This window comes from Mustela lutreola, chromosome 8 (genome assembly GCF_030435805.1).
Source record: "Mustela lutreola isolate mMusLut2 chromosome 8, mMusLut2.pri, whole genome shotgun sequence".
Taxonomy (NCBI): domain Eukaryota; kingdom Metazoa; phylum Chordata; class Mammalia; order Carnivora; family Mustelidae; genus Mustela; species Mustela lutreola.
In genome coordinates this window covers 43,183,172-43,208,244 of record NC_081297.1, presented here as the reverse complement: position 1 = coordinate 43,208,244, position 25,073 = coordinate 43,183,172, and the positions used below count along the sequence as shown (strand labels likewise).

Here is a 25,073-nt window from a genome sequence, read left to right as displayed (position 1 = left end):
TGCAAGTTCCTGGCAGGTGCAGAGGCAGGAATGGGCACAGGAGTGGGAGCTCCAGGGCTTGGGAATGGTTCATGGTTGGGGTGGGGGGCGCTGCCCCTATGGGGCATCAAGTGCAAGGCACCCCAAATCCCCCAAATCCAGGAGGATTGCAAGAGAATGCAGGACACCTGCCGGATGGTGTGTCAGAGGCCCGGAGCCATGCTTCATTTGAGGCCATGTACATCCATGTCACCCCCCCCCCCCATCACCATGCTCTGTGTACCTCTGCTCTGTCAGAACTCGAAGAACTGGATCGTGGCTGTTCTGGATTAGCCTGGATGTCTGTGTGGACACCTTTACTTTTGTGGGGCCGAGACTAATGAGATGTTAGGAAAGCAGCAGCCGTGGCTGCCCTGTGAGTAGGGGAGTGGCCAGGCTGTGTGGGCCGGCAAGCTCTGCCCTGGGAGCCCACTATGGGCAGGTTTCAGGGTTCTCTAAAGGCATCTTCTGGGGATCTCTAGAGCTGTGGGCTACACCTTCTTTGCCAAAATGAAGTCCAGAAGCCTGAGTGGAGTGGAGCTGGTGGGCAGTGGAGCCAACTGCTACCTCAAGGGCCTGTGTGAAGGATGTCACCCCCAGCGGCCCTGGATGCTTTCTCTGTCTTCCTGGCTGCACTGTTTTCCTGGCTTCTTTTCCCTGTGCAACCAGGATGGTGACTGGAACATGCTGTTCATCCTGCCTGCCCGGAGCATACAGTGGGAGCATACATATAGCAGGAGCATGCAGTGGGAGCATACAGTGGGAGCATGCATATAGCAGGAGTATACCTACAGCGGGAGCATAAATACAGCAGGAGCATACAGCAGGAGCATTCATATAGAGAGAGCATACAGCAGGAGCATAACTACAGTGGTAACATACATATAGCGGGAGCATACCTATAGCGGGAGTATACAGCAGGAGCATGCAGGGGGAGCATACCGCTGGAGCATGCAGATAGCGGGAGTGTACATATAGCGGGAGTATACAGCAGGAGCATACAGCAGGAACATACATATAGCAGGAGCATACAGCGGGAGCATACAGCAAGAGCATACATACAGCGGGAGCATACATTAGTGGGAGCATACAGCAGGCGCATAGAGCAGGAGCATACATCTAGGGAGAGCGTACAGTGGGAGCATACATACAGCAGAAGCAGGCAGGAGCATACACAGTATGACGGGAGCATACAGCTGGAGCGTACACAGCATGGGAGCATACAGTGGGAGCATGCACATAGCGGAACACACAGCAGGATCATACATACAATGGGAGAGTACATATAGTGGGAGCATGCACCGGGAGATGAGAATGGCTGTCAGGGGCAGGGCAGCGAACAGCGACCTGTCTGAGCAGAACAGGGTCAGGTGCCCGGTGCGGTCACCTTCCAACTCGTCCTCTGTCGCAGTTCACCTGAGGCCAATCTGGTGGCCTGTGAGTTGGAAGTTTCATGTCAAGTCAGGCTCCCAACAACCAAAGAAAGGGCGCTTGTCTTCTTGGAGATGTGTGCAGGCTCACAAGAGCTGGTCTCGGAGATGGCCAGTCATTCTTCTACCAACCATCTGTAGGAGCTGCTGGTCCTTAAATAGCTTATGCTTTCCCTCGTAACGTCACCTGCCTCAATTGTTTCTGGCTCCTGGGTCCACCCTGTGTTTTCTCCTCCTCAGCTCCGTGTGGAGTGATCCGGGCTGTCTCTTCTTGCCACTGGACCCCTTTTCCTTACCGGGAGTGCTGTCCCTGAATCTGGACCTGGTGTGGTCACTGACAGTGGCATATTGGAGCTACAATGTCCCGAAAGCTGCCTGGGAAGATTTTCTGCTTTTATAAGACCTTCATGAATGGTCCCAGGAACGGTGATTTGCTTGCTTCCTGGCTGCGCCCTGAGTTCCAGAAGGCTTTCCCTTCTTTTCTCATTCTCTAACCCAGAATGACCTATTACTGAATGAATAAAGCGGTGCCCCGTCCAGTGACTACAGTTTGGTACAAGTAGCCACGGGGATATCCACCTTCCTCCTCCACACATTTATTCCACGCCTGCGCCAACTGCTCTTCAGATCCCAGGTGTGGATTCCCTGAGGCCAGACTATTGAGCATCAAAAGGGAAGAGCCCCGAGGCCTCGCCTCACCAGCCCTCAGCCTGCCCCTGATTGTGTCATTTTATGGAATCTGGCCAAGTCGACTTAGAAGTCCTTTCCCTTTAATTTCTCTTGCTTTCTCCCAATGTCTTTTCCACAGGAAAAGATATGGGAGCGACCTTACTTCTCTATCATGCTCTTAAACATTTTCTTTTTTTTTTCCCCAAGATTTTTTATTTATTCATTTGAGAGAGAGAGACACACACAGAGAGAGCACAAGCAGGGGGAACAGCAGGCAGAGGGAGAAGGAGAAGCAGGCTCCCCACTGAGCTGGGAGCCTGATAGGGGGCTCTATCCCAGGACCTGGAGATCATGACCTGAGGCCAAGGCAGATGCCTAACCATTTGAGCCACCCAGGTGCCCCTACATTTTCAAGTTCATAGACTCCTTTAGATTTTATGAAGATGTCTTCATCTGGGCAATAAAGATTCTCATTCTATAATAAAATAATAAAACTAGGTACTCCTAAAACTTAAAGTTTTGTTTTTCCTGAAAGGTTCTCTAGAATTTTTTATTAGAGATGATATGCTTTCTATTTTTTTGCACTAAAAAAAGCCAGCAGTTTTACTATTGTGGTTAAAATTATCTCTATGTAGGATTGCAAACTTTTACCCCATTTGTTCTCCCAAACTTCCCAAATATGGAAATGTGACAGGATTTGTACAAGATGGTCTTTAAGAGAAATTAGAAATTGATGTTTGATTCCCACAGCCTCCAAAAGCAATGCACCCACTGTGAGCTCAATCAGGGAACCTTTATGAGGTCACACCTGCTACCTTGCTTGGAAAACAAAGTGCTGCGCACCTGGGCTTCTTAAAATAGATTCTCTGATGCTTTAAAATTCGATTTTATCTTTTTGGCAACAGGAGATTCCTCCTTTGTCAACTCTCAGACCCTGGGGAAATTCTCTGGGGCAGGGGAAGGTGGTGTGGGTGGTAACCAGAGGGCATTTGTGTGAGGGGAGGAGGTCTGGGTTCCCCACTGGAAATAACCTCCAATTTGCAGACAATGGTGCCACCTGCTGACAAAACACAGGGCTTGCAGACTTTGGGGAAAAATACAGTCCATGCTTCCCCTTTCCGTCTTCCCCATTGGAAAACGAATTTCCATTCCTTTGCATTAACTATATTTTCTTTTGCTGCCGTGTAGTGGATCTTAAAATCATCTTAGTAAGCTCGCAGAAAAGAAAAATACAAGGTTGGACTGCCAGCTAGACCTGATTCGTCATTGTATCACAGTGGGGAGGATTAGTCTTATGCGAGTAGGAAAGGTTTGCTGTTTTGGGGTTTTGTGGGGATGGGAAAGGTCAAGGAACAATCTAGAAGGAGTCAAAATTCATTTTCCACCCCTGCCTTTCAATGAAGTGTAGTGTTTGACTTCTCTCTCCTAACTTGCATATACACATTTTTATTCCTTTTTTAAAAGTTTTATTTATTTAAGTAATCCCTACACCCAACATGGGGCTTGAACTCATGACCCTGAGATCAAAAGCTGCATGCTCTTCCAACTGAGGCAGCCAGGCGCCCCTATCTGATTTTATTTCTAAAGTAAGCAGCAATGAGGCTCTTGGCTGCTAAAGCCTGTGTGGTGCTTACTCAAGTGAATTTCTGCAGCTCCTCTTGTGATTCCACTGAAATATAGACCCTTGTGTGTGGGAAAAAGATAGGGCAGCTGTCTTCCTTTGGACCATGCTGTTCTGACTGTCGTCAGTTGACTCCGAGCACAATGGCAGGACATCTGCTCAAGTGCACAGACAGCAGCGAGGGCTGGAAGAGCCAGTCGTCTGTCTATCCCAGACTCAGAGAATGCGGAGACCTTCCCTGCTTCCTACAACAGCAAGCTGGGAGCTTGATAAAGCTTTGGGGATCAGAGAACCTGGCCATACCATCTTTCCAGATTCCTGAAACTCATTAAATTATGTGCATCTGAAATGATGAAGAAGAGCTAGAAATTGTCACTTTTATTTGTCAATTCCATATTGTTTGCTTAGGACATACCTACTGTCCTTTTATTATTTTATTTTATTTTATTTTAGGTTCACAGCAGTGAGATTTTGAACTATGAAACAAAGGTTTTAAACACTGAAGTAAAAATGGAGGGTACCAATTAGTTATCTTCCATCTGAGAACATTAAGAATCTGAGGAGCTTAACTATTGCGATTCCTCCCTTGTTTTATCCATCTGTCCAGTTTTAGCCTCAGGGGTTTTACTAAAGATTCTAGGAGTCATATAACTAGTTTTTATGGTTCCTCCCTATTTAGAGACCATTTCTAAAAAAGCAAAATGGTAGCAGGAAGCTATTCCTACGCAGATGTGTACATAAAAATGTCAGTTTAGGGTAAGGATTTCCTAAGGAGAAATATTATGGATATTTATAAATATTTTCATATTCTTTTCAGATGAGAACAGTTCTTTCCAAGCCATGCTGCACTATCCCGTGCTATTTTTTAAAAAGTTAATCTGGTCTCAAAGAATGATTTTCCCACAGTCCGATTCCAGGGACTTGAATCCACTCTGAAAGGAGTAGTAATTATTGAACAGACAGCGGCGTGCTGGGCACCCCCCTTCTGGAGTGTGAATTACATAAACTGAGGAGTAACAGACATTAACAGCGTGCCTGATACTTACAAATGAAACCCTTGTACTCTTTCTGGACAAGAGGGATTGGTAACTAAAACATCTGTTAAGTTAAGCCTTTTTACCTTTGAATGGAGAGGAATAGCTGTGGATCCTGCTGCTCGATTCTACTTTACAAGGACTGGGTGACAGACGGTGGTGGTGCGCTGGACACGTGCTAGATCCGTAGCTTTGGGACTAACCTCGAGCACAGACTTAGAGCACACGCATCACTGTTTGTGACAAAGCAGTGCCTGGAAAACTGGTTCGAGTCCTCTGAGGACAACAGGTGACAGGTGTGACACAGCTGGCTACCTCAGTACCCTATAGCCCATTTACCCAATTGCTTCTTGAATAACCCTATACATAAAGCTTGTAAGACACATCTAAGTTTGCATAACGTAATGTGTAAGTAGTAGTAACTTTCAGCAGTTGGGTTGTTCTTGTTTTTTTTCTCCCAGTGAAAATGGGCTCTGATTTGGCACCTTTCTGAAGCCAAGGGGTCAGAGTAGTATTTGCAGGGTCTCAGGGAAAGATCAAAGAGCGACCTGCCTGTTTATCCCTCTCTCATGTGGTCTTAAAGTCTGAAGCAGTCCCCGTTCTGATATGCGCTCCTCACATCACCGAGGCAAAACCTTTGCAGCCTTGTCAAGCCTCTTTCCCCATTTATAAAATTAAGTGTGCATATCAACCAGATTTGTGACAACAAACATTTTTAAGACAGAAATTGAACACTACGTTATGACAATTCTTCCAGCAGATTGCATTCGTGTCCCTAACATGGTCTTACTGGGGGTTTCTTTGAGGCTGCAGAAGGACCTCATTCTTCTCTTCTTTGTAATGGACACTATTTTCCACCATCCCAAATAAAAGCGAACTTACAAGGATATGTGGCATTTGTCCTTTAAACAATTAAAGTCAAAGAGGAATGAGAGAATAAAAACTTAAAGTTTTTTTTAAGAAAATGACGTGCATTTTTCTGGGTTAATAAACAGCAAGCAGAGGAATTCCACTTCTATTTTGTTTTATTTGCAGGGCTGCTTAGCATAGCCCACGCTATTGCTGCACAGTTAAGATCTCAAGCTTACTTTCTTTCGCACCTTAACTGGAAGACTTGACTTTACATGGTACTGAATGTTCTGGGCTGGTACAGGCCACTCCACCCAGCAAAGTCAGAGCAATCCCTGGAAAAGAGGAAAAGACTGAAACTGATCATTGGTGAACATTTAAATGTACTCATTGTCCAGAAAGGATTCGCTTTCTCTCCAAGCCCTGAGAGTACCTGCTCTTATTCTGGCTGTGCACTTACCTTTGCTGGGTTCTCAATTATTAATAGCTGGCAGTGATGCGTGTCTCATCTGTTTGATACCATTCACTTTGCAAAAGAGTTTAACTTCTACATCATGTTGGAACAAAAATGAGAGACGCGGCCTAAGCATAGGCCTGCATCTGGACATAGCTTTCCAGCGTCTGGTCCTGTGCTCCGTGTTAGTTCATCAGAAACCCTCACCCCTGCCTCCCCACGGGTTCCGAGGGGCACAACATTCAGGTGTTGCCCTCTACTAAGTGGCCTGAGTGACCTGAAAAGGGAGTGAAGTGAGCTGCAGGGAAGAGATGGCCACGGGACTGACTGGAGCCTCCCTCTCTCCAGCAGGGCAGCAGGGAGCAGAGGCCAGGCCTTCTACCCCCTTGCAGGGGAATGGCAAGGGACAGTTGTCAGATGCTGCTTGAAGCCTCGGTTTTGTTTTACAAATGCGATCTTTTAATCAAGAGGTTCTTGTTCTTTGGAAACAGGGCGGTCCTGGGGACCATTACCTTTTCCCCTTTGAGAACTCGAGTTCACATTTCCTAAGTCAGAAGTGAAAAAGGGTTTGCTTATTTCAAGACCAGCTTCTCTCTAGTAAGCACGGCAGGAAAGCACCAGGGTTTAGCGGGGAGGCCATGCTTCAATTTACATATCAAGTGTCCTTTTCTCAGTGAAAGTCCTTACCTTTAAAGGAAGCTCCAATAAAAAGAAACATTTGCTTTTCTCAGGTCTTTGTTGCTGATATGAATCATGAAAGAGTATGATCAATTTGAATTTTTTTTTTTTAGATTTTATTTATTTGACAGAGAGAGTGATCACAAGTAGGCAAAGAGGCAGACAGAGAGAGGAGGAAGCAGGCTCCCTGCTGAGCAGAGAGCTCGATGCCGAGGCTTGATCCCAGGACCCTGAGATCATGACCTGAGCCGAAGGCAGAGTCTTTAACCCACTGAGCCACCCAGGCGCCCCAATTTGAATTTTCTTAACTATTTAAAGACACTGTAAGTTAGGCAAGCATCCCTATTCCTGTTGCCAAATGTGGGGTAAATGGGGCGCCCCCCGCCCTTAGGACTGGGGAATCTGGCTGGAGGGAGTCCACAGCGGCGAGGATCACAGGGCACCGCCCAGCATTGCTACCTGGAGGCCTGCTGTGGCTCTTAAGGGACTGCAGAAACGGAACCCCACCGTTGCCTTTAAAGTCCAGACAGACTTTAAGGGCTACTGCCCTCAGAAATGTACATGGAGCCCTGTCCCCACCACCACCCAGGCGGTTTCCATGAGGTTTATTACTTCTACGTGATGAAGTTTATAACAAGTTCCCATTTTGGTTTTTCACTTCTGAAGTGCAGCCAGTACCTGAATGAGGTTTTTTCTGCTATTCTAAAAGCTGCCCTGAAGTGCCTTTTAACTTTTGTAGCACCTGCAAAATATTATCAAGTCCTTTTCTTTAGTGCTTTTAGTCTTTAAAAACATTTCCTTCCATTCCAGTAGATACGGTGGAGATAGGATCCACCCAAATTCCCTTTAAGGATGGCCCTGTGGCCTGCGCTTGTCCACATGGTGATCAAACAGCCACCACTCACTTCTGTGAGGTCACCTCACTGAACTCAAGGTAGGGTCAGTAACTGAACCATCGCAGAGTACAGAAGGGAGGTGGCCTTGGGAGCTGGCCCTGGTGTAAGTCCTGGTCTCCCTCCGTTAGTGGCTGAGGGACTTCAGACGAGTACTACGTATCTGGAAATCAGGATACCTGTTTCAACAGGCTGCTTTGAGGACTGAAAGGAGAAATTTACAGGTACCATGCAAAGCATTCCCCAGGTTCTCAACACACACTCCTTTCTTTCCATCCACAAAGGTTGAGAGATAAACAGTTAACCTTGGCTGATGAAAGTAAATGGTTTATTCATCATTTCCAGAGACACTCCAGATATATTCTTAAGTATACCCAGTTTAGGCTGAGGACAGTAGGCCCGTGATCTTCACTTTCAAACATTAATTTACCGACCTTTAGTCAAACTTTTCTCAGCCTTTCAAGTAAAAACAAAAACAAAAACAAAACAAAAAACAACCAAATAGGAAAGTGTTAAAGCCTTCCCGGTAGTTGGTAGGATTATTTTGTGTATTAAAATGAAGAATGTGAGCACAGAGTCGAAGACTTAGGAGGTGCTCAAATTTTTATTGACCGAATCCATAGTCATGCAGTCTTTTGGAGGAAGAAAAACAGTCCGAGAACTCACAGCTTGTGGAAGCTTAATGCGGTATAGTGCCAAATGCTAAATTAGAAAGCTGACCCTAATTCCAGGTCCCGACTTCTTACTAGGGTTCACATTTTTTTTTTTCAGGCAGTAAGCACTGTAACCTAAGAGGGAAGAAAGAGATCCACACCTTCCCCAAAGAAAAGGAAGATGGATCTAGTGTCAGGCTCAATTAGACCCAATTGTGATGGCTCTCCAAAAAGGAACAATGCCGCTTTTGTGATATGCTCAAGCAGAAAGCTTGGAAATTTTACAAAACAATCTCACCCCGAGAGAAACGTGGGTTCTAGCTCTCTTCCTGGAAAGAGATGTCTTTGCAGGCAAGTTTTATACCGCTCTTATTAGTCCTTGCTGGGATCTGTATTTGTTTGTTTAAAAATAATCTCAGAAACAGCTAAGAAAGAACTCTGTGAAACGAGGAATGTGAATTACTCCACTGTTGGAGTATTTATGCCCTGCCACTTCCGCAGCCTGGTCACAGGGGTGTTGATTATTTAGTTATTGTCTACCAGAGGGAACCCTTTGCTAGAATTGTTGGTATTCATTTCTCCGCCCCGAATTCAGCCTAAGAGCCCTCACCACAGTGGATCTGAGTGGCGAGCTTCGGCGCTGTGAGTGCTTAAAATGCAAATGTGCAAGAACTCCTGGCCAACCTCCCCATCCCCCAGGAAAGTGCTTAAATGCAGCGGGGCCTGGAGGAGAATGTTAAAAAGAGGGGCTGAACTGCCTTCCTCCTCTCCACCAGGACCCTCACTCACACTGTGAGATTCAGCATGCATGACTGAGCAAGTGAGCGGGCAGGCAAGGACAGCGCTCTTTTAACTTTTCTGAACAATGGCTTCAGTTCCCTCCACCCTTCACATCCTCCCCACACCCACTCAGAGTGGAAAGAAACCCGTCCTTTCTTCCCCACTTCCACATCTCTGGACCCATTTTTCAACAGGACCCCTGGATCTCATTTCCACCCTAGGGAAATTGTGACTCTTAACAGATCGAGTTTTTTGGTGTTTTTTTTTTTTTTTAAGTTCCATTTTCTTCCGTTTCTTTCAATTTCCATGTTGTTGACAGTTTAAAGCCGAAAATTATATAAATCTCCAGTCCAGTCACATTTCTAGCAACAAAACATTTAGAGGTCAGTAGTAAACCTTATACAGAATAAATTTGTAACCATGAGCTTACTCACAGCACATAGGATGCACTGAACTCTACCTTATTTCCTCCTAGAGTACAGACAGCACCTCCTACTTTGGCAAGTACCCAAACACACACTGCCTTCAAAATAATTCACAGATACAAGGTTTTTTGTTTTTGTTTTGTTTTTTTTTTCCAAAACATACTTCATATTTCCTCTTTTATTATATAAATATCAGTTTAACCTTTTACTGTAAGAATATAAACGTTTTAAGAGGATCTTTGTTATTATTTATACAAATTCACAAACAGTACAATTAATTGATAAAGGTCTCTGGGTTTCTTTAACTCCATGGTCTCGCATGTTGCTGTGGAGGATTCTAAAAAAATAAACAAACGAACAAAAACTCCCAACAAAAATATACATCCTACTCAAAAGCGATTTTTTTTTTAAAGCCACAAGTCCCAACCCCCACCAAAATAAAGAAAGTCATCTATTCCTCCATTTAGAAACAGATTGTTGTAAAACCCACGAACTCCCGTTTTATTAACAGAGATAAGACATGAGTTTCAGTCTCCTCCCCTTCACGTTAGAGCCCCAGGGGCTCCGCAGGCCAACTCTGCTCCTCCGCTTCCAACAGGAAGCCTCATCGTGTGACCTTTTTGTGGGGAAACTTGGAAGAGGGTGAGGGTAGGGCAGAATTTGCATATATAATAATCATTTTCAAGACACAATCTGCATCTCAAACGAACAAACAAACAAAAGTTTGACTCTCATTTCTTCCACACATTTGTGCTATAAATTAAGTCAAGATTTATGAACACCGTTGGGCCCTCAAAATCCCAATGGGCAGGGAGAAAAAACGATAGCCAGAATGTGGAAGCGGGATACATTGGATGGATGGGGTTTGGGAAGAAGCCAAAACAAAAAAGACGTACAAACCCAATGGGCATCTTTCCAGTCTAGGCACAAAAATGTTTCATTCTCAAAATATCTCTCTTGTAGAATTCCAGGGCTTCAGAGAAAAAAGTAAACTAAAACGAGGTAGCCAGACATATATATATATGTATATATATATATATAATTTATATATATATAATATATAGACTATATTCAGCAGAAAAAAAAGGACAGTGATTTCAAATTTCTTCAAAAAACAAAAACACGAAAAAGAAAGACAATTAAGAGGAAATGAGCGTGAATAGCAGAGTACTGTAGAAGTGATGAGAAGAGCCTGGGATTAGTTACAAAGTGGAAGGAAGAAGGGTGAAAAGGCCGTGGTAGTTGGGTTTGCTCTTTATACATTTCAAAATAAAAACCAGATCACAGTATTCAAATGAAAGCTTAAGTGAAGGCAGACATTTTCCTCAACTCCCCAGGGTCTTAAGGACTAGTCACTCCCCACCCCCTCCCCCGTTTCCAAATGCAAAGCAGTGGGGATACAGTAGCTCAAACAGTCCTCCATCCCCCTGCAGAGAGGAGTGGGTGGGTAAGTAGCTGAATCCGTCCCTTCATCGTCAGGGGAAACAAGAGGGGAGGAAGATAGGGGTAGCAGAGGAACCCCAGATGCAATGGGAATGGGCGTGTAGTGGGCCGAGGTGCCGGAGGAGGGAGAAAATGAGCCTGAGGCTTCGTGTCCCTGCCCCCATCTCATCCGCTGCAATGATCTCTGTGTAAGTGTGCATGTCGAGTGAGGGGGGCGGGGGCGTGGTGGTGACCCGAGGATAAACAGGGCGGGACAGGGGGAGCAGGTGCCGCCGCCCTCACCTGACCTTCTCACTGTCCGTCATCTGCCAGAGTCCCAGGTTGAGTACCTTGAGGCAGGGCAGCTGCGTGATGCGCTCCAGGCCGCGCTTGGTGATCCGGGTACAGCCATACAGGTCTATGCCGGTGAGCTGGCTCAGGTGCTCCGCGATCAGCTCTAGGCCCTTGTCTGTGATGCGCACACACTGTCCGATGTTGAGCGTGCGCAGCCCGTGCATCTGCCGCACCATGCGGTTGATGCCATCATCGCTGATGTGGCAGGAGCAGAGGGACAGGGACTTGAGGCCGTCCAAGCCCTGGGCTATGTAAGCCAGGCTCTGGTCCCCCACCTTGTCACAGAAGGACACATCCAGCCCTGAGAGGCGCAGGCTGCCCATAGCCAGATGCATGATGCCCGTGTCGCTGATGTTATCGCAGGAGCGCAGGTTAAGGCTGCGGAGGCTGCCCATGTGCGACAGGTGCAGGAGGCCCGCGTCCGAGATGCCCCCGCAGAAGCTGAGGTTGAGAAGCCTCAGGCCCGTCAGCCCCCGGGAGATGTGCTTTAGAGAAAGGTCGGTGAGCTTCTGGCAGTCCTGCAGCGTGAGCTGCTCCAGGCCCAGGCAGCCCTCGGCAGCGCTGCGCGTCATGCCGGCCAGGTGCCCGATGCCCACGTCCGAGAGGTGGCGGCAGCTGCGGAGATTAAGGCTCTTGAGGCGCTGCAGGCCCCAGGCGATGAGCAGAAGGCCGGTGTTGGTGATGTTGCTGCAACCCCCCAGCTCCAGCACCTCCAAGCCCTTGAGGTACTGGGCTATGCGGCCCAGGCTGCTGTCGGTGATCTGCTTGCAGAGGCTCAGGTTGAGGGCACGCAGGGAGCCGATCTCCTGCACAAACGCGTGGCCCAGCCCGTTGTCAGTGAGGTTGTAGCAGCCGCTTAGGTTGAGACTCTCGATGTTGGCCATGCCCTGGATCACGTAGCTGAGGCTGCGGCGGAGGCTCAGGATCTGCACACGGCGGATACCCCGGGCCTGCAGGCTGGGGAACAGCGACGGGTTGGCCCGGCGCAGGTGCAGCTTGGCCTCCACCCCCCGCCACACCGACTTGTGGTAGGCGGCGTCCCGCCAGGCCGTGCACACCTGCGCCGCGCGCCCCTTATCCCGGACGTCCAGGTAGCCGAAGATCATGGCCAGCAGCTCGGGGAACAAGCACGAGATGTGGGTCTCCATCTTCCTCCTCCCCCCTCCGCGGCGCCGGGGGGGAGGAGGCGCGGGCCCCGCCGCTCCTGTCCCGAGAGGCGACAAGAGCGGTTCGCCCCAGCCGCTGCCGCCGCCGCCGCCGCCGCCTCGGGCCCAACGGACGGCCCCTCCCCGCCTTCCGGCTCCGGCCGCCGCCGCCGCTCCTCCTCCTGGTCCGTCCGTCCTTCCTTCCTTCCTGCCGGCTTCGCCTCCCTTCCCTTCCCTCCCCCCGCCCCGGGCTCCGCTCGGTCCTCACATCCCGGGCGGGGAAGGCGCCCTCTCACTCACTCCCGAGCCCGGCCGGGCCGCCGCCTCCGCCGCCTCCGCCGCCTCCGCCGCCTCGGGTCTAACCACGCCGCGCTCGGGCCGCGCCGCTCCGCCCGCTCCGCTGCCGCTCCCACGCCCCCTGCCGCATCCTCTGCCTCCTGCTACTGCCGCCGCCGGCCGCCGCTGCTGCTGCTCCGGGCCGGCGGGCCGGCCGGGGGGCCCCGGGGGCTGCGAGCACGGGCTCCAGGCGCCGAGGAGGCTTCCTGCTGCCTTTGTCTCTCGCCCGCTTTTCAAACCTCCCAGCCCGGGCCGCCCGCACTCCGCCGCCCAGGCGGGGGGACCTGGAGGCCAATCCGGGCCACCGGGCGCACGTTCCTTCTCCCCCCGCCGTCCGCGGCCAGTTGGGAGCTGCCGGCCCGGGCACGGAGGACGCCGCGGCCGGCGCGGCCGGAGCGCGGCTCGGCGCCGGGCCCGGGGCGAGCAGGCGGGCCGGGCGTTTGGTAGAGTCCGGGCCGGACCCCTCTGCCCGACTGCTCCTTCGCGCGTCCCCTCCCGCCGCGCTCCCCCCCCGCGCGCGCCCGCGCAATGGTACGAGCCTGCGCTGCCGGAACTGTCGGAGCCGTTACCCTGGAAACCGAGTTCTTCCTAGTCTGGGCGCCCCGATTTTTAACCCTGTAAGCGCCATCTGAGAGCAGCTGTCAGCCAGGCTCTTCCCCACCCTTCTCCTTTTCACCCCGTAGCCCGCTGTTGAGCCATTCCCTTTCTGGGCCACGCCCCAACCCCGTTCCTTCTCTTTTTCTTGGTTGCTGACGTCTGAGCAGTCTTTTCCCAGAGTTTACCCCTACCATTCCTGACCCTTCCTTTACACCCTTCTCCCTTTATTATCCCGGCAAGACCCTCCTCCCAGTGGTAGTACTCAATAATCATCACTCCAATTCTCCTTCCTTTTTTTTTTTTTTTTTTTACTGTTCCTAATGCCCCTTAACACGTCCCTGTTATCACACCCCCAGTCCTCCCCAACGGGGCTGCTTCCTACGATCCCTTTCTCTCCGGTCTTGTGCCTCAAATTACGGAGAAACTCGGCTTTATTCATCACTACCTTAGCTTAACAGTGACACTCCTCAGCCCTCAACCCATTCCTGCTCCCTTCTAGCATCTTCTGGTTGTTTCCAGACATCAATGCGGTACTTTATACATCAAAACTTCCCTCCACTTCCGCACTTTGTTGCTGAACTGTGGACTGACGGGAGCGCCACGATGCGATCGTGTCAGCTTTCTTTGCGCTTAGAAGGGAGCAGCCGTCCCTAAGCCTTTGCTTTATGGTCTTTTTCCTTCTCACCAGCTTCTTGGACTATAAATTGTATAGACAGTTGTACTGAGAGTATATTTGTATCTACTAACGCAGAGATACTTTTAAAATAAAATACAGCGACTATTGGACTTGGTTTAAGAGGCTGCAAGCACATGTCTGTCGGTTTATAAACTGGGTTTTATGGAACCAGGGCAGTGCTCTCTTTTAGAATGTGGCTCCTGGGTCTTAAATGCCCACACAGACAATGGGATTTCAGCGTTTCCTTTTAATTATACCCAAACCAAGAATCTTCAGATCAGAGAAAATTACCCTCTGTACTCTTAATGAACTCACGGCTCCATACAACATGACGTAGGACAATCTGATGTATTTATCAGAAAAGGAAAATGGTTTTATTGATTCTTTGAGGACCCAAACAAGATTTTGAATAGGTTCCCTATTTGGTATGTGAGATTAACTTTTGGCCGCCTCTCTTTGCTCAAGAGAGCAACATTAGACCAAGTATCTACAGATTCACTAATAAGCATAAGATATTTTAGACCCCCACCCACCCACACACCCACCCACCTCTCCTGTTCCTAAATCAGGAAATGCAGAAGCAAAAATTCTTACAAGTTTCCTACTTCACCCACATTACACATGGTGTGAGGCCCATAGATTTTTATAAACTTTCTGAAATGATAGACTGTACTGTTAGTCACCTAGATGCCTCAGATGTGCTGTGGCAATAAGATGTCACAATTCGGGCCATACCTGAGCTAATACTCTTCTCCTAGAGTGTTTCCCACCTTGTATTTTTCTCAGTCACTGATGCCTGAACTTTTACCTTAAACTCTACATGAAAGTCACTTTTTGTTGTTGTTGTTTTTCTGAGAATGTAGAGGTGTTTGTACTGATGTCAAAGTATGAATCCCTTAATCCTACTGAACACAAAGTGCCAGACCACACATGGGGCCGGGGGAGTGTGTTTGTAGGGGGAGCATGACCTGAAGAAAAGGAGCTTAGTGGTTTTCCTCCTCTAGACAGACCATTGTTCTCAAGTCTGAGAGAGGTGCCTCATTCAGTGGTGCCTGGAGCACTTTCTCTAGAAGCTGGCCACTTGATTCTAGTTCTAGCAAAACGTTTTCCTGAGTGGAACTCTGGAATTTTATTAATACGGAGGCTTTTGTTTAAGACATTCAAACATTTCAAGGATTTTCAGTAATACGATTGTTTTCACATTGATTAAATAGGAAAGTAAACATTAAAAGGCATCTCAGGATATGAACATCAGTGGAGAAAAAGAGGTGTGGCATCACAGGAGGCCTGTGTTGTTACATGGTGACTTTGTACAGCTTTGAGAAAATGTGTCCCTTTTTTGGCTCTCAGTTTCCTCATGTGACACAAGGGCAGTTTGACTGGATAATCTTCAGGGACCTTTCCAGTAGTAACACTCTAGGAGACCATGAGTCTAGATTATTCCTGCTGTCTTCTCAACCCTGGAAGGTATGGATTGTTCCTAAGGCAGTTCAGAGATTATTTTCACATGCAGTAGTTTCTTGGGGATTTTGGTTTAGGTTCAGATTTGGGGCACAAAAATTCATGGAGGGTGTCATGGAGCAGAGACCCTTATAACCTGAAGAAGATGGATACCGATGTAGAAAATCCTGTGGATAACCATTTTTTTCCCTCACCTTCCTGAATTTTATTGAAGAAAAAGCAGTGATGGTAAATCAGTAGAATGTGGACGATTTTCTGGCAGTCTTCCCTCGAAAATGTGACACTGGATTTCCAGACACATGTCAGAGCATACATGGTTCCCAATTTACTAACTGGGTGAGAAGCTGAAATCCTAAAGTGTCCCCCAGTCTGTGGTCTGGCTATGGATCTGCAGTAATTGCCTGATCGGCTACTGTGGCTTCACGAAGTTTTGTCTGTAGCTCTCCAACCTCTTCTATGTGCAGCAATCACAGAATTGGAGCAGTTTCATTAAGAACTGCATTTCCTGTGTCAAAACCAAGAGTATGTTTGTCTAAAGCAACAGGAAAGCCCTCTTTTGTTTGATTTGCTGTACCAACTGCATCCTGAACCAAAATGCGAATTGCCTTAAGCATTACCAGGTAGCCATCCTGACGGGGAATCTTCAGAAGGTTACCCAAGGCCATTACAGCAACCTTAAAGTCAGGATTATTTACATCCAAATGGATCAATGCCTCTACACCACTGGCATTTTTTGTATTATCAAGTCCCAAGTCCTTGTATGTTTCAGCATTATCTCCAGACTCAAGTCCTACAGCTAAACCAAGAACCCGGTCAATTGTTTCTTGCCCATCTTGAATCTTGAAAGGACAGTTAACGTCTCTGAGATATTTTTCAAAGAACTTGGGCCAGTCACTACTGTGGATATTTCTTCAATTACCTCCGCCTTCAATCTTGTACTGTCTGATTTTCTGGTCTTCGAGCCAAACAATCAAGTTTCTAAATTCTGGTTCATCTTCGTGGTTGAAGCCAGCAGGGTTGTGGTAGTCGAGGGCCATAAGCTTGCCTTGGAACATGGTCCCTGCTTCTTGCTCTAGTTCCCTGGGCTTCTCCTGGGAGTGGGGGAGGCAAGAAGGAGCAGGCAGTTCAAGTACATATTTTAAGGACTTGTTGAGATTTTTGTGTATTATTCAACAAGTTGCAACCAGAAAGAAGTTTTTTCTGAATGAGCTTCTGTAAAGAAGCAGAAATGATAGCCTTGTATAGGAAGTCTCTCCAAAACTTTACCAAGAATTTTTAAGGGACAAGATTTGCAAATAGGGTGTGTTTTTCACCTGGGTGAGGCCTGGGAAAATTGAGAGGCCCAACCCAAATATCAAGCTTACTTAAGGGTGTGTATACTTCCTCATTCAGAGAGGGAAGATCTGGCAGGAAAGATCAGAAGACATCTGTAGCTTTTTAAACTCATTCAAAAAAAACAGAGATCCAAAACTAATGACCTAGAGTCTTGCTGGTAGTCTTTTATTAGATCAAAGGAGTTAAAATATTTCTGTGTGTGTGTGTGTTTTAAGATTTATTTATTTATTTATTTGAGCAAGAGAGAGTGTGTGCAAGCAGGAAGAGGGGCAGAGGAGGAGGGAGAGAAGCAAACGTCCTGTGAGTGGTGAGCCTGACTTGGAGCTTGATCCCAGGACCCGGAGATCATGATCTGAGCTGAAATCAAGTCAGTCCTTTAACTGACTGAGCCACCACAGCACTCCTGGTGTGTGTTTTATATTAACTCTAAAGTCTCCATGGCACAATGTCCATTATATAGCAGGCACCCTGTAAATGTTGCTGAACTGAAATGAATGAGAGTAGTAATAACATAATATATTTATGAAAGACTTTGGGCATATCAAAACTTCTCCAAGAGTTTGGACAAGCAATAGCAATGGGTAGCTGAGGTTTATAAAATGGTACCTTTCCAACTGCTTTCAAACTTCAGGATTTCCCGACAGCAACATTCTCTTCATTTCTAGTATTACTAAACAAGAGAGTACCTTGGGGCACCTCTTGGTTAGAGAATATCAAAGATAATAGTGGGCAAGGACTCAATTCACTGATTGTGAATAAGAGATTTAAGCAGCAGCAAAGGAACAGATAGCCTAATTTTAAAATGGGCAAAGAACTTGAATAGGCATTTCTCCAAAGATGATATACAAATGGACAACGAGCAAATGAAAAGATGCTAACCACCACTAACTGCTAGGGAAATGCAAATTAAAAGCATAATAAGATAGCACCCCATACCTATTAGGAAGCTACTATTGATAAGACAGAAAATAAACAAGTGTTGGTGACATGTAGAAAAATTGGAACCCTAGGGCACCTGGGTGGCTCAGCGGGTTAAAGCCTCTGCTTTCAGCTCAGGTCATGATTCTGGAGTGCTGGGATCGAGTCCCACATCAGGCTCTCTGCTCAGCGGGGAGCCTGCTAACCTTCCTCTCTCTCTGCCTGCCTCTCTGCCTACTTGTGATCTCTGTCTGTCAAATAAATAAATAAATAAAATCTTTAAAAAATAAAAAAGAAAGAAAAAGAAAAATCCGAACCCTGACATACTGTTGGTGGGAATGTAGAATGGTTCAGCCCCTGAGGAAAACAGTATAGTGGGTCCTCAAAAATTTAAAAATAGAACTACCACATGTATAATCAGCAATTCCACTTCTGGGTTTATATTCCCTCCCCCCATATGAGAGCAGGGTCTCAAAGAGATATTTGTACATTCATCATTATTTACAATAGCCAAAATGTGGATGCAACCCAAGTGTCCATTGATGATGATTGGATGAGCAAAACCTGGTCTATACATGCAGTGGAAAATGGAAAAGCTGTAAAAAGGAAGGAAATTCTGATGCAGGCTACAACGTGAAGGCATCTTGAGAACATACTGCTAAGTGAAATAAGCTAGTCACAAAAAGACAAATGAGTTCACTTATATGAGGTATGTAGAATAATCAAAGTCAAAGAAACAGAAAGTAGAATGGTGTTTGCCAGTGGCTTGGGGGAAGAAGAAATGGGGAATTGTTTATTGGATATAGAGTTTCATTTTTGCAAGATGGAAAGTTCCAGAGATTTGTTGCACAATGTGAATATACTTAACACCACTGAATTATATACTCAAAAAATAGTTAAGATGGTAAGTTTTACGTTCTATATATTTCACTGTAATTAAAAATGTTTAAATAGAATAAACATTTTGAAATAAAGATGTAAATAAAAGGAAAAAATAGGTGAAAATTGTTTTCCTATTAACAAGTTGCCAGGAATACCCTGAACTATTTGTTTACTTTTCCCAAATTATTAGTTTGCTATATCCTATAAACATGGGCTTTAACCACCACATTAAAGAAGGGTTTGGGGTCTGGGTAGCTAGAGCCCTCTCCTTAAGTTGACTGTGCACTTTATTTTTTATTTTCATTATTACTATTTGTCGGAGGGAAGGGGGTTTTATTTGGGCAGACCTGGGGACAGGGAGGTTCTGCATCCAAAAGAAGATGTTGGGCGGGGTGCCTGGGTGGCTCAGTGGGTTAAGCTGCTGCCTTCGGCTGGGGTCATGATCTCGGGGTCCTGGGATCGAGTCCCGCATCGGGCTCTCTGCTCAGCAAGGAGTCTGCTTCCCTCTCTCTCTCTCTCTGCCTGCCTCTCCTTCTACTTGTGATTTCTCTCTGTCAAATAAATAAATAAAATCTTAAAAAAAAAAAAAAAGAAGAAGAAGGTGTTGGGCCTCTTGGTGGTGACGCGTGGCTTGTGCTGGCGCCACAGGACCCGCTGGGATAGCGGCTTGATCTGGGAGTGGTGGAACTGCCCCAGTGCGGGTCGGAGGCACGCTGGCCGGGGACTCCTTCACATTCTGGATCTGGATCCAGTGGGCTCTCAGGTGCGGGTAGCACTGGTGACAGCGCCCCCAGTGGTCAGGTGCCGGGACTCCCAGTACAGGCCGTGTATGCGTGCTGCTCTGGGAGTCGAGGCGCCGCCAGGGTCCCAAGTTCCAAACCCAACGGGGGGGATTTCTCCAACACCTGTCTACACTGGACAATTTCCCGTGAAGACTTCTTCATCTTCTTCCGCTGAGACAACAAAGCACCAGAATGGGGGACTTGGCGACCACATGATGAGGTGCCAAGATTCGCAGAGTGCAGCGGCTGGGTGGGCAGGCGGTGTGCCCAAGCTTCAGGGGGCCGTCCCTGCTCTCGCGGGCACCCACGAAAGGCGACTGCGCAATTTGTTGTCCGAACTGGAAAAACTCAGGAGAGCGAAAGAGGGTGCTACTAATGATCACACTCATACACACACGCTCACACACACACACACACACACACACACCATGAATGGTCACTACCCCCTTCTCGAAACGGGTTGCCATTGGTAATTTGTAATTTGCAAGTTTTCAGCATTAACTCTAGTTATTTTATTTTATTTATTTTAACTCAAGTTATTTTATTTTATTTATTTTGTTAAGATTTGACAGAGAGAGCATAAGAAAGGGGAATAGCAGAGGGAGAGGGAGAATCGGCCTCCCCGCTGAGCATGGGGCCCCGTGCCAACTGGGACCACGACCCCAGCGGAAGGCAGATGCTTAACCCATGGAGCCACCCAGGCGCTCCAAGCATTAACTCTAATGTCTGTTTTGGTATTTTCAGGGACCGAAGGATTAGAAATATTATGCTAGAATAATCTTAAATATCAGTTGTCATTTGTAAATAATAACAAAAACCTTAGGTACTTGTTACAAAGCAGACAGATAAAGCAACTCTTAAAAAAAAAAAAGTGTAAATACAGCTGTTTCCAGGGCAGTGAACATCTAAAAAGGTAGATTTCAGTCAGTCAGTACTTCGGAAACGTTAAAACAATTTTTGTGCACTGCTTCGAGCTTTGACATAGACAGAGATGTGGCAGTGGTGTTTCTGCCTTTAAGGATTTAGGAGGGAGCAGTGAGCTGGAGAGCACCTGCTCCTACTGGTGTGTTTCCTGGTGCCATTAGAGTGATGGAAATAAAATGTTTTGGTTTAGAGGGTCACCTAGGAAAGCCTAGAATTGCTGAGTAGGTATTGGTGGAGGAAGATTATTACATAGGGTGGAAACTTATTTAGAGAATAGGCTGAAGTTTTTCCTTAGTGGTTTAGAAAAAAAAATAAGAATACTGTATGACTAGTGGCCCTACATTGTCATACTTAGTTATGGTTCTTCCATCTTGAGGCATCAGTTAGGTTAATTGCAAAAAAAAAAAAAAAATAGAAAAGAAAGTCCTCTTTACAAAGAATTTTTGGCTTTTTTTCCCCCCTTCGAGAACAAGGAAACTTTAACTCCAACTTGTCTGGAATTGGAATTCAGTATCTGAAGTCAGGAAATTTGAGTTGGTGGCTTGGACTTCGCTGCTGTTTTTACAAACTAGATTGCCTTGAAAAAAAAAAAAAGAGTTCTTGGGGGCACCTGGGTGTCTCAGTCGGTTGAATTTCTGCCCTTTGGCTCTGGTCATGATCTCTGGGTCCTGGGATTGAGCCCCTTATTAGGCTTCCTGCTTAGTAGAGACTTTGCTTCTCTCTCTCCCTCTCTCCCTCAGCCCCTCCCCACTGCTCATTCTCTCTCTCAAATAAATAAATAAATAAAATCTTTAAACAAACAAACAAACAAAAAAGAAAACAGAAAAAGAAATGTTCTTAATTGGTGGTCTTTCTCCTCATTTGCCCAATTCTCTGCTCTCTGACAGGAAAGGTGAATGGCACACATCCAGATGGGGATGGAAAAGAGGAGCCATTCAGTGTTCTACCTGGCCCAAAAAAAGACCCAGGGGCGAGGATGGCTTCCCTGGGTGTCTTCCTTGAGTGCCTGGGACATGGGGGCTCCTTAGATCACCTCTGTTCCCAAGACAGCCTCGTGAGCTCAATCTCCACCAGATTCGGAGTCTGAAGTTGGGCACTGGAATCCCGGCTCTCCCATTATAGATACATGGCCTTTGGCAAAGTGACTGAAATTCTTTGAGGTTCAGTTTCCTCATCTATAAAATGAAACTAATTCCTATTCACAGAACAGTTGTCCGAATTCCCTGAGTGGGGAGATGGAAATCCGCAGGAAAGGCAGGGCCTTAGTGCAGAACCTGGCACAGAGGAGAGATCTAATAAATGCTATTTTGGCTTTTCTTTGATAAATGCACTGTGGGGGGAAAAAAACCCCACACAGGTATGCCCCCAAATTGTGTAGATAGACGTTTGCTGACAGTTAAACATTTTTTTAAATGTTATTTCCTGTTTTTAAGAAATGTGCAGGTTAAAGGAACGGAAACATAGCAAAAGTGCGAGTGCATGATACCATGATCTTTTGGGTAGAGCAAGCCATCTGTCTCTCTGCACCTTCTTGTCTCCTCCGAAAGTCAGGAAGAGCAACGTCTTCCATTCAGTCACCGGTAGTCCCAGCCTGCTCTTCTGCTAGAGGAACATCCAACTTACTGCCTTCAATGTATAAACATACGTTTATATGACCATCACTCACACTTTTTCTTAGAGCAGTGGATCTCAAACTTGAGCATGCGTCAGAAGGCCTTTAAAGCCTTCTGAGTCAGAAGTCTGGGGTGGGGCTGGGACTTGGTATTTCTAACAAGCTCCCAGGTGATACCGATGCTGCTGACCTGGGATCACAACACCAGCCACCACTGCTGAGCAACTTCCTACTACCCAGTTCTCCTTCTCCTGCTTTAAAACTTCTATTAGGGGGCCCCTGGGTGGCTCAGTCTCTTAAGCGTCTGCCTTCAGCCCTGGTCATGCTCACTAGGTCCCGGGATGGAGCTCCATGTTGGGCTCCCTGCTCAGCAGGGAGTCGGCTTCTCCTTCTCCCTTTCCCTTTCCCCCCTGCTTGCACTCCGTCTCTCTCTTAAATGAATAAATAAAATCTTAAAAAAATAAATAAAACTTCTATTAAGTTATACTTCCTAAAGGGAGAGCCCTTCTTAGCAAAATAAAAATAACATAGAAAAAACAACAACAACTATGTTTCCCCCACTTGTCTTTTATCTTTTAGATCATAAGCTCATGATGACTGCATTTTTCCCCCCAGTGATAGAGTGAAAAGAACATAGGCTTTGCTGTCAGACAGATTCTGGCTTAAAATCTTGACTCTATTACTTATAAGCTCTGTGATTTTGGACAAGTTATTTAACCCATTGGGGCCTTGGTTTTCTTGTCTGTGAAATAGCACTAGTGGTTTTTTTGTCTTGAGAGTTTGGGGAGAGTTGAATGGGATGATGCATGTCACCTCCTAGTATACTTCCTGGCCATAATGAAAATATCTAATATCCATGGAGCATTTGTTGTGCATTAGACTTTCTTTTAAGGTCTTTTTTTTTTTTTTAAGATTTTATTTATTTATTTGGCAGACAGAGATCACAAGTAGGCAGAGAGGCAATCAGAGAGAGAGAGAGGAAGAAGTAGGCTTCCTGTTGAGCAGAGAGCCTGATTTGGGGCTTGATCCCAGGACCGTGGGATCATGACCTGAGCTGAAGGCAGAGGCTTTAACCCACTGAACCACCCAGGCGCCCCTCTTTTAAGGTCTTTACACAGATGGACTTACCTGTTCTTCACAACAGTTAACTTGTACCCCCTGTGGAGAGAGTTCCATTTTACAGATGAAGAAACTATGGCACAGAGCAGTGACTTGCTCAAGACCAAACAGCTAGTGGAACGGGAATTTGAACTTAGTCTGCATCTGGAGACCACATTCTAAGTCACTGTGCAGGTTGATTGTTCCATCGTGCTAGGATGCAGGTTCTGTATGACACCAAAGAAGGATGGGTCCGTGAAAACAACGGTTAGCCGGGAATGAGATAGTGATAGCACTGGGAGCAGTATTGGGCTGGGGCCCGGTGTGGGTTTCATGTAACACTTGAAGACCCTGGTTGGTTAGCTAGCTGAGGTAGGTCGGTATTTGTGTGCATGCGTATGTGTGTGAGAAAGAGCACAAGAGAGCAAGAGCACATGTGTGAGTGTGGGTAGATACACAGATCATCCGTTTTACACCTCCAGGCTTACAGGTGGACGCCTGGATGGCTCTGGCCCCCTGTGGTCCCCAGGGAATGCACTTGTGTGTAATTATGTCCCCCTCTAGTGGCTGCTTCCCCATTAGCCCTTTCTCCATGGAACAGTCAGGCCACTCGGTGCTTCTTCCAAATGAGACTCCTTGATCGAAGCTGACGACCTGGGCATGGAAGGGCCAGGCTGAGAGAAGAGGAGCGAGGCCCAGGGCAAGAAGAGAATGGGAGAGTATGAAGGAAGGAAAACCCACTACCGGAAACAACAACTCGTCCACTGCTGGCGGGGAGGAAGGGGAGGCGGGAAAGGCGGAGCCTTCAGAGAGAGCGGAGGACGGAAGGTTGTTGGTGTCAAGTGAGGCTCCTACACAGCAGTTTCATGAAGTACTATTTTGTGTTTGTGGGATGGGACAGTTACTGCACCTAGACCTCCTTCCAGAGCGTCAGTACTGAGGGCTGGGGTGGAAGCGGAGAAAGAATATTCTTAGCCAGTTTCAATTCTCTTTTCCGAGGGGAAGTAAGCACAGACTGTGGGGCTGACAAAGGCTGGCTACACTCCAGGCTTGCCTCTCCATAGCCTCAGGCTGTGGTGGTTCTTTCTGCCAGCGAAGGTCATCCTCATAGGTTTGTCATATCTTGATAAATATTTCAAAAGGGAAGCAGGGGTCAAGATCAATCTTACTCAGAACTGGTTTGTAACTGCACATCGGGCCTGGGACTCTGCTGTCTAAAGCCTTACTGAGCCAGAGTCTGAAGGTGATTCCTATTTTGAAAAGGTACTGGGGCTGAGCCAGGCTTTTCTGGAAAGTTCTATATGGATGAACCAGAGCATTTACATTTCTTACATAATCCCAGACCCAGAGGAGTCTGAGGGACCGGCCCTGGCCGTGTTGCAGAGCTCACAGCCAGCTTCCCTTTTCTGCCAACAGGGTAGGGTTAAAGGTCTAGAAAATAGCCAGAGTTAACTCTTCGCACCCTGGAAGAAAGATGGTTAGGAGACAAAAATCAGCTCTCTACATCATGTGATCCTGCTGTTTTCCCGAATACCAGTCATTCCTAAAGATGTCAGTAACAGGTCTTCCCTCTTCTGGGAGGGACATGAAAACAGTACAAAAACCTGTCCAAGTGTTTTCTAAATTTGGGACAATTTCTCTCAGTTTCAAGGCCTGGAATTCAGTGAGGTTTTTGATTTGTTGTTTACTTTTTTTTTTTTTTTTTAACATTTCACTTACCACTTCACAGCCAAAGTGTTCAAGTAACTGACTCAAGTAACTGTTCAAGTAACTGGCTACTGTTGTAACTATGGAGAATTCTTTGATTCAGCTGGCTGAGGGCACAAAGTGGAATTGGAGTTGTCAACATTTTGGCATAATGACAAAACAGTAATTAGATGGCACCTGCCCTTTACAGCTCTCAGAGCACCGTGCAGACATTAAGTAGCAAACACTTGTTTGTTTGCAAATGGAGACAATAAAGTATAGTATAAAGAAATTATTTTCTTGGGGTCCCGGGAACAATTGAGGTTGAGTCCCTCTTTCCC

The 25,073-nt window shown here is 46.8% G+C and overlaps 2 protein-coding genes and 1 pseudogene across 3 annotated transcripts in view; 1 reads left to right on the top strand and 2 right to left on the bottom strand.

Annotated features, from left to right (window-relative positions):
- WNT5B (Wnt family member 5B) overlaps positions 1-25,073 on the top strand; it is a 107,757-nt gene that overhangs the window by 48,456 nt on the left and 34,228 nt on the right. The gene's annotated exons all lie outside the window — the stretch shown is intronic.
- On the bottom strand, positions 7,953-12,719 carry FBXL14 (F-box and leucine rich repeat protein 14). Its single transcript, XM_059184409.1, has one exon. It carries the CDS (start codon positions 12,426-12,428, stop codon positions 11,226-11,228), a length of 1,203 nt encoding a protein of 400 aa, XP_059040392.1. The 5' UTR covers positions 12,429-12,719; the 3' UTR covers positions 7,953-11,225.
- On the bottom strand, positions 15,222-16,550 carry LOC131838372 (RNA transcription, translation and transport factor protein-like; annotated as a pseudogene).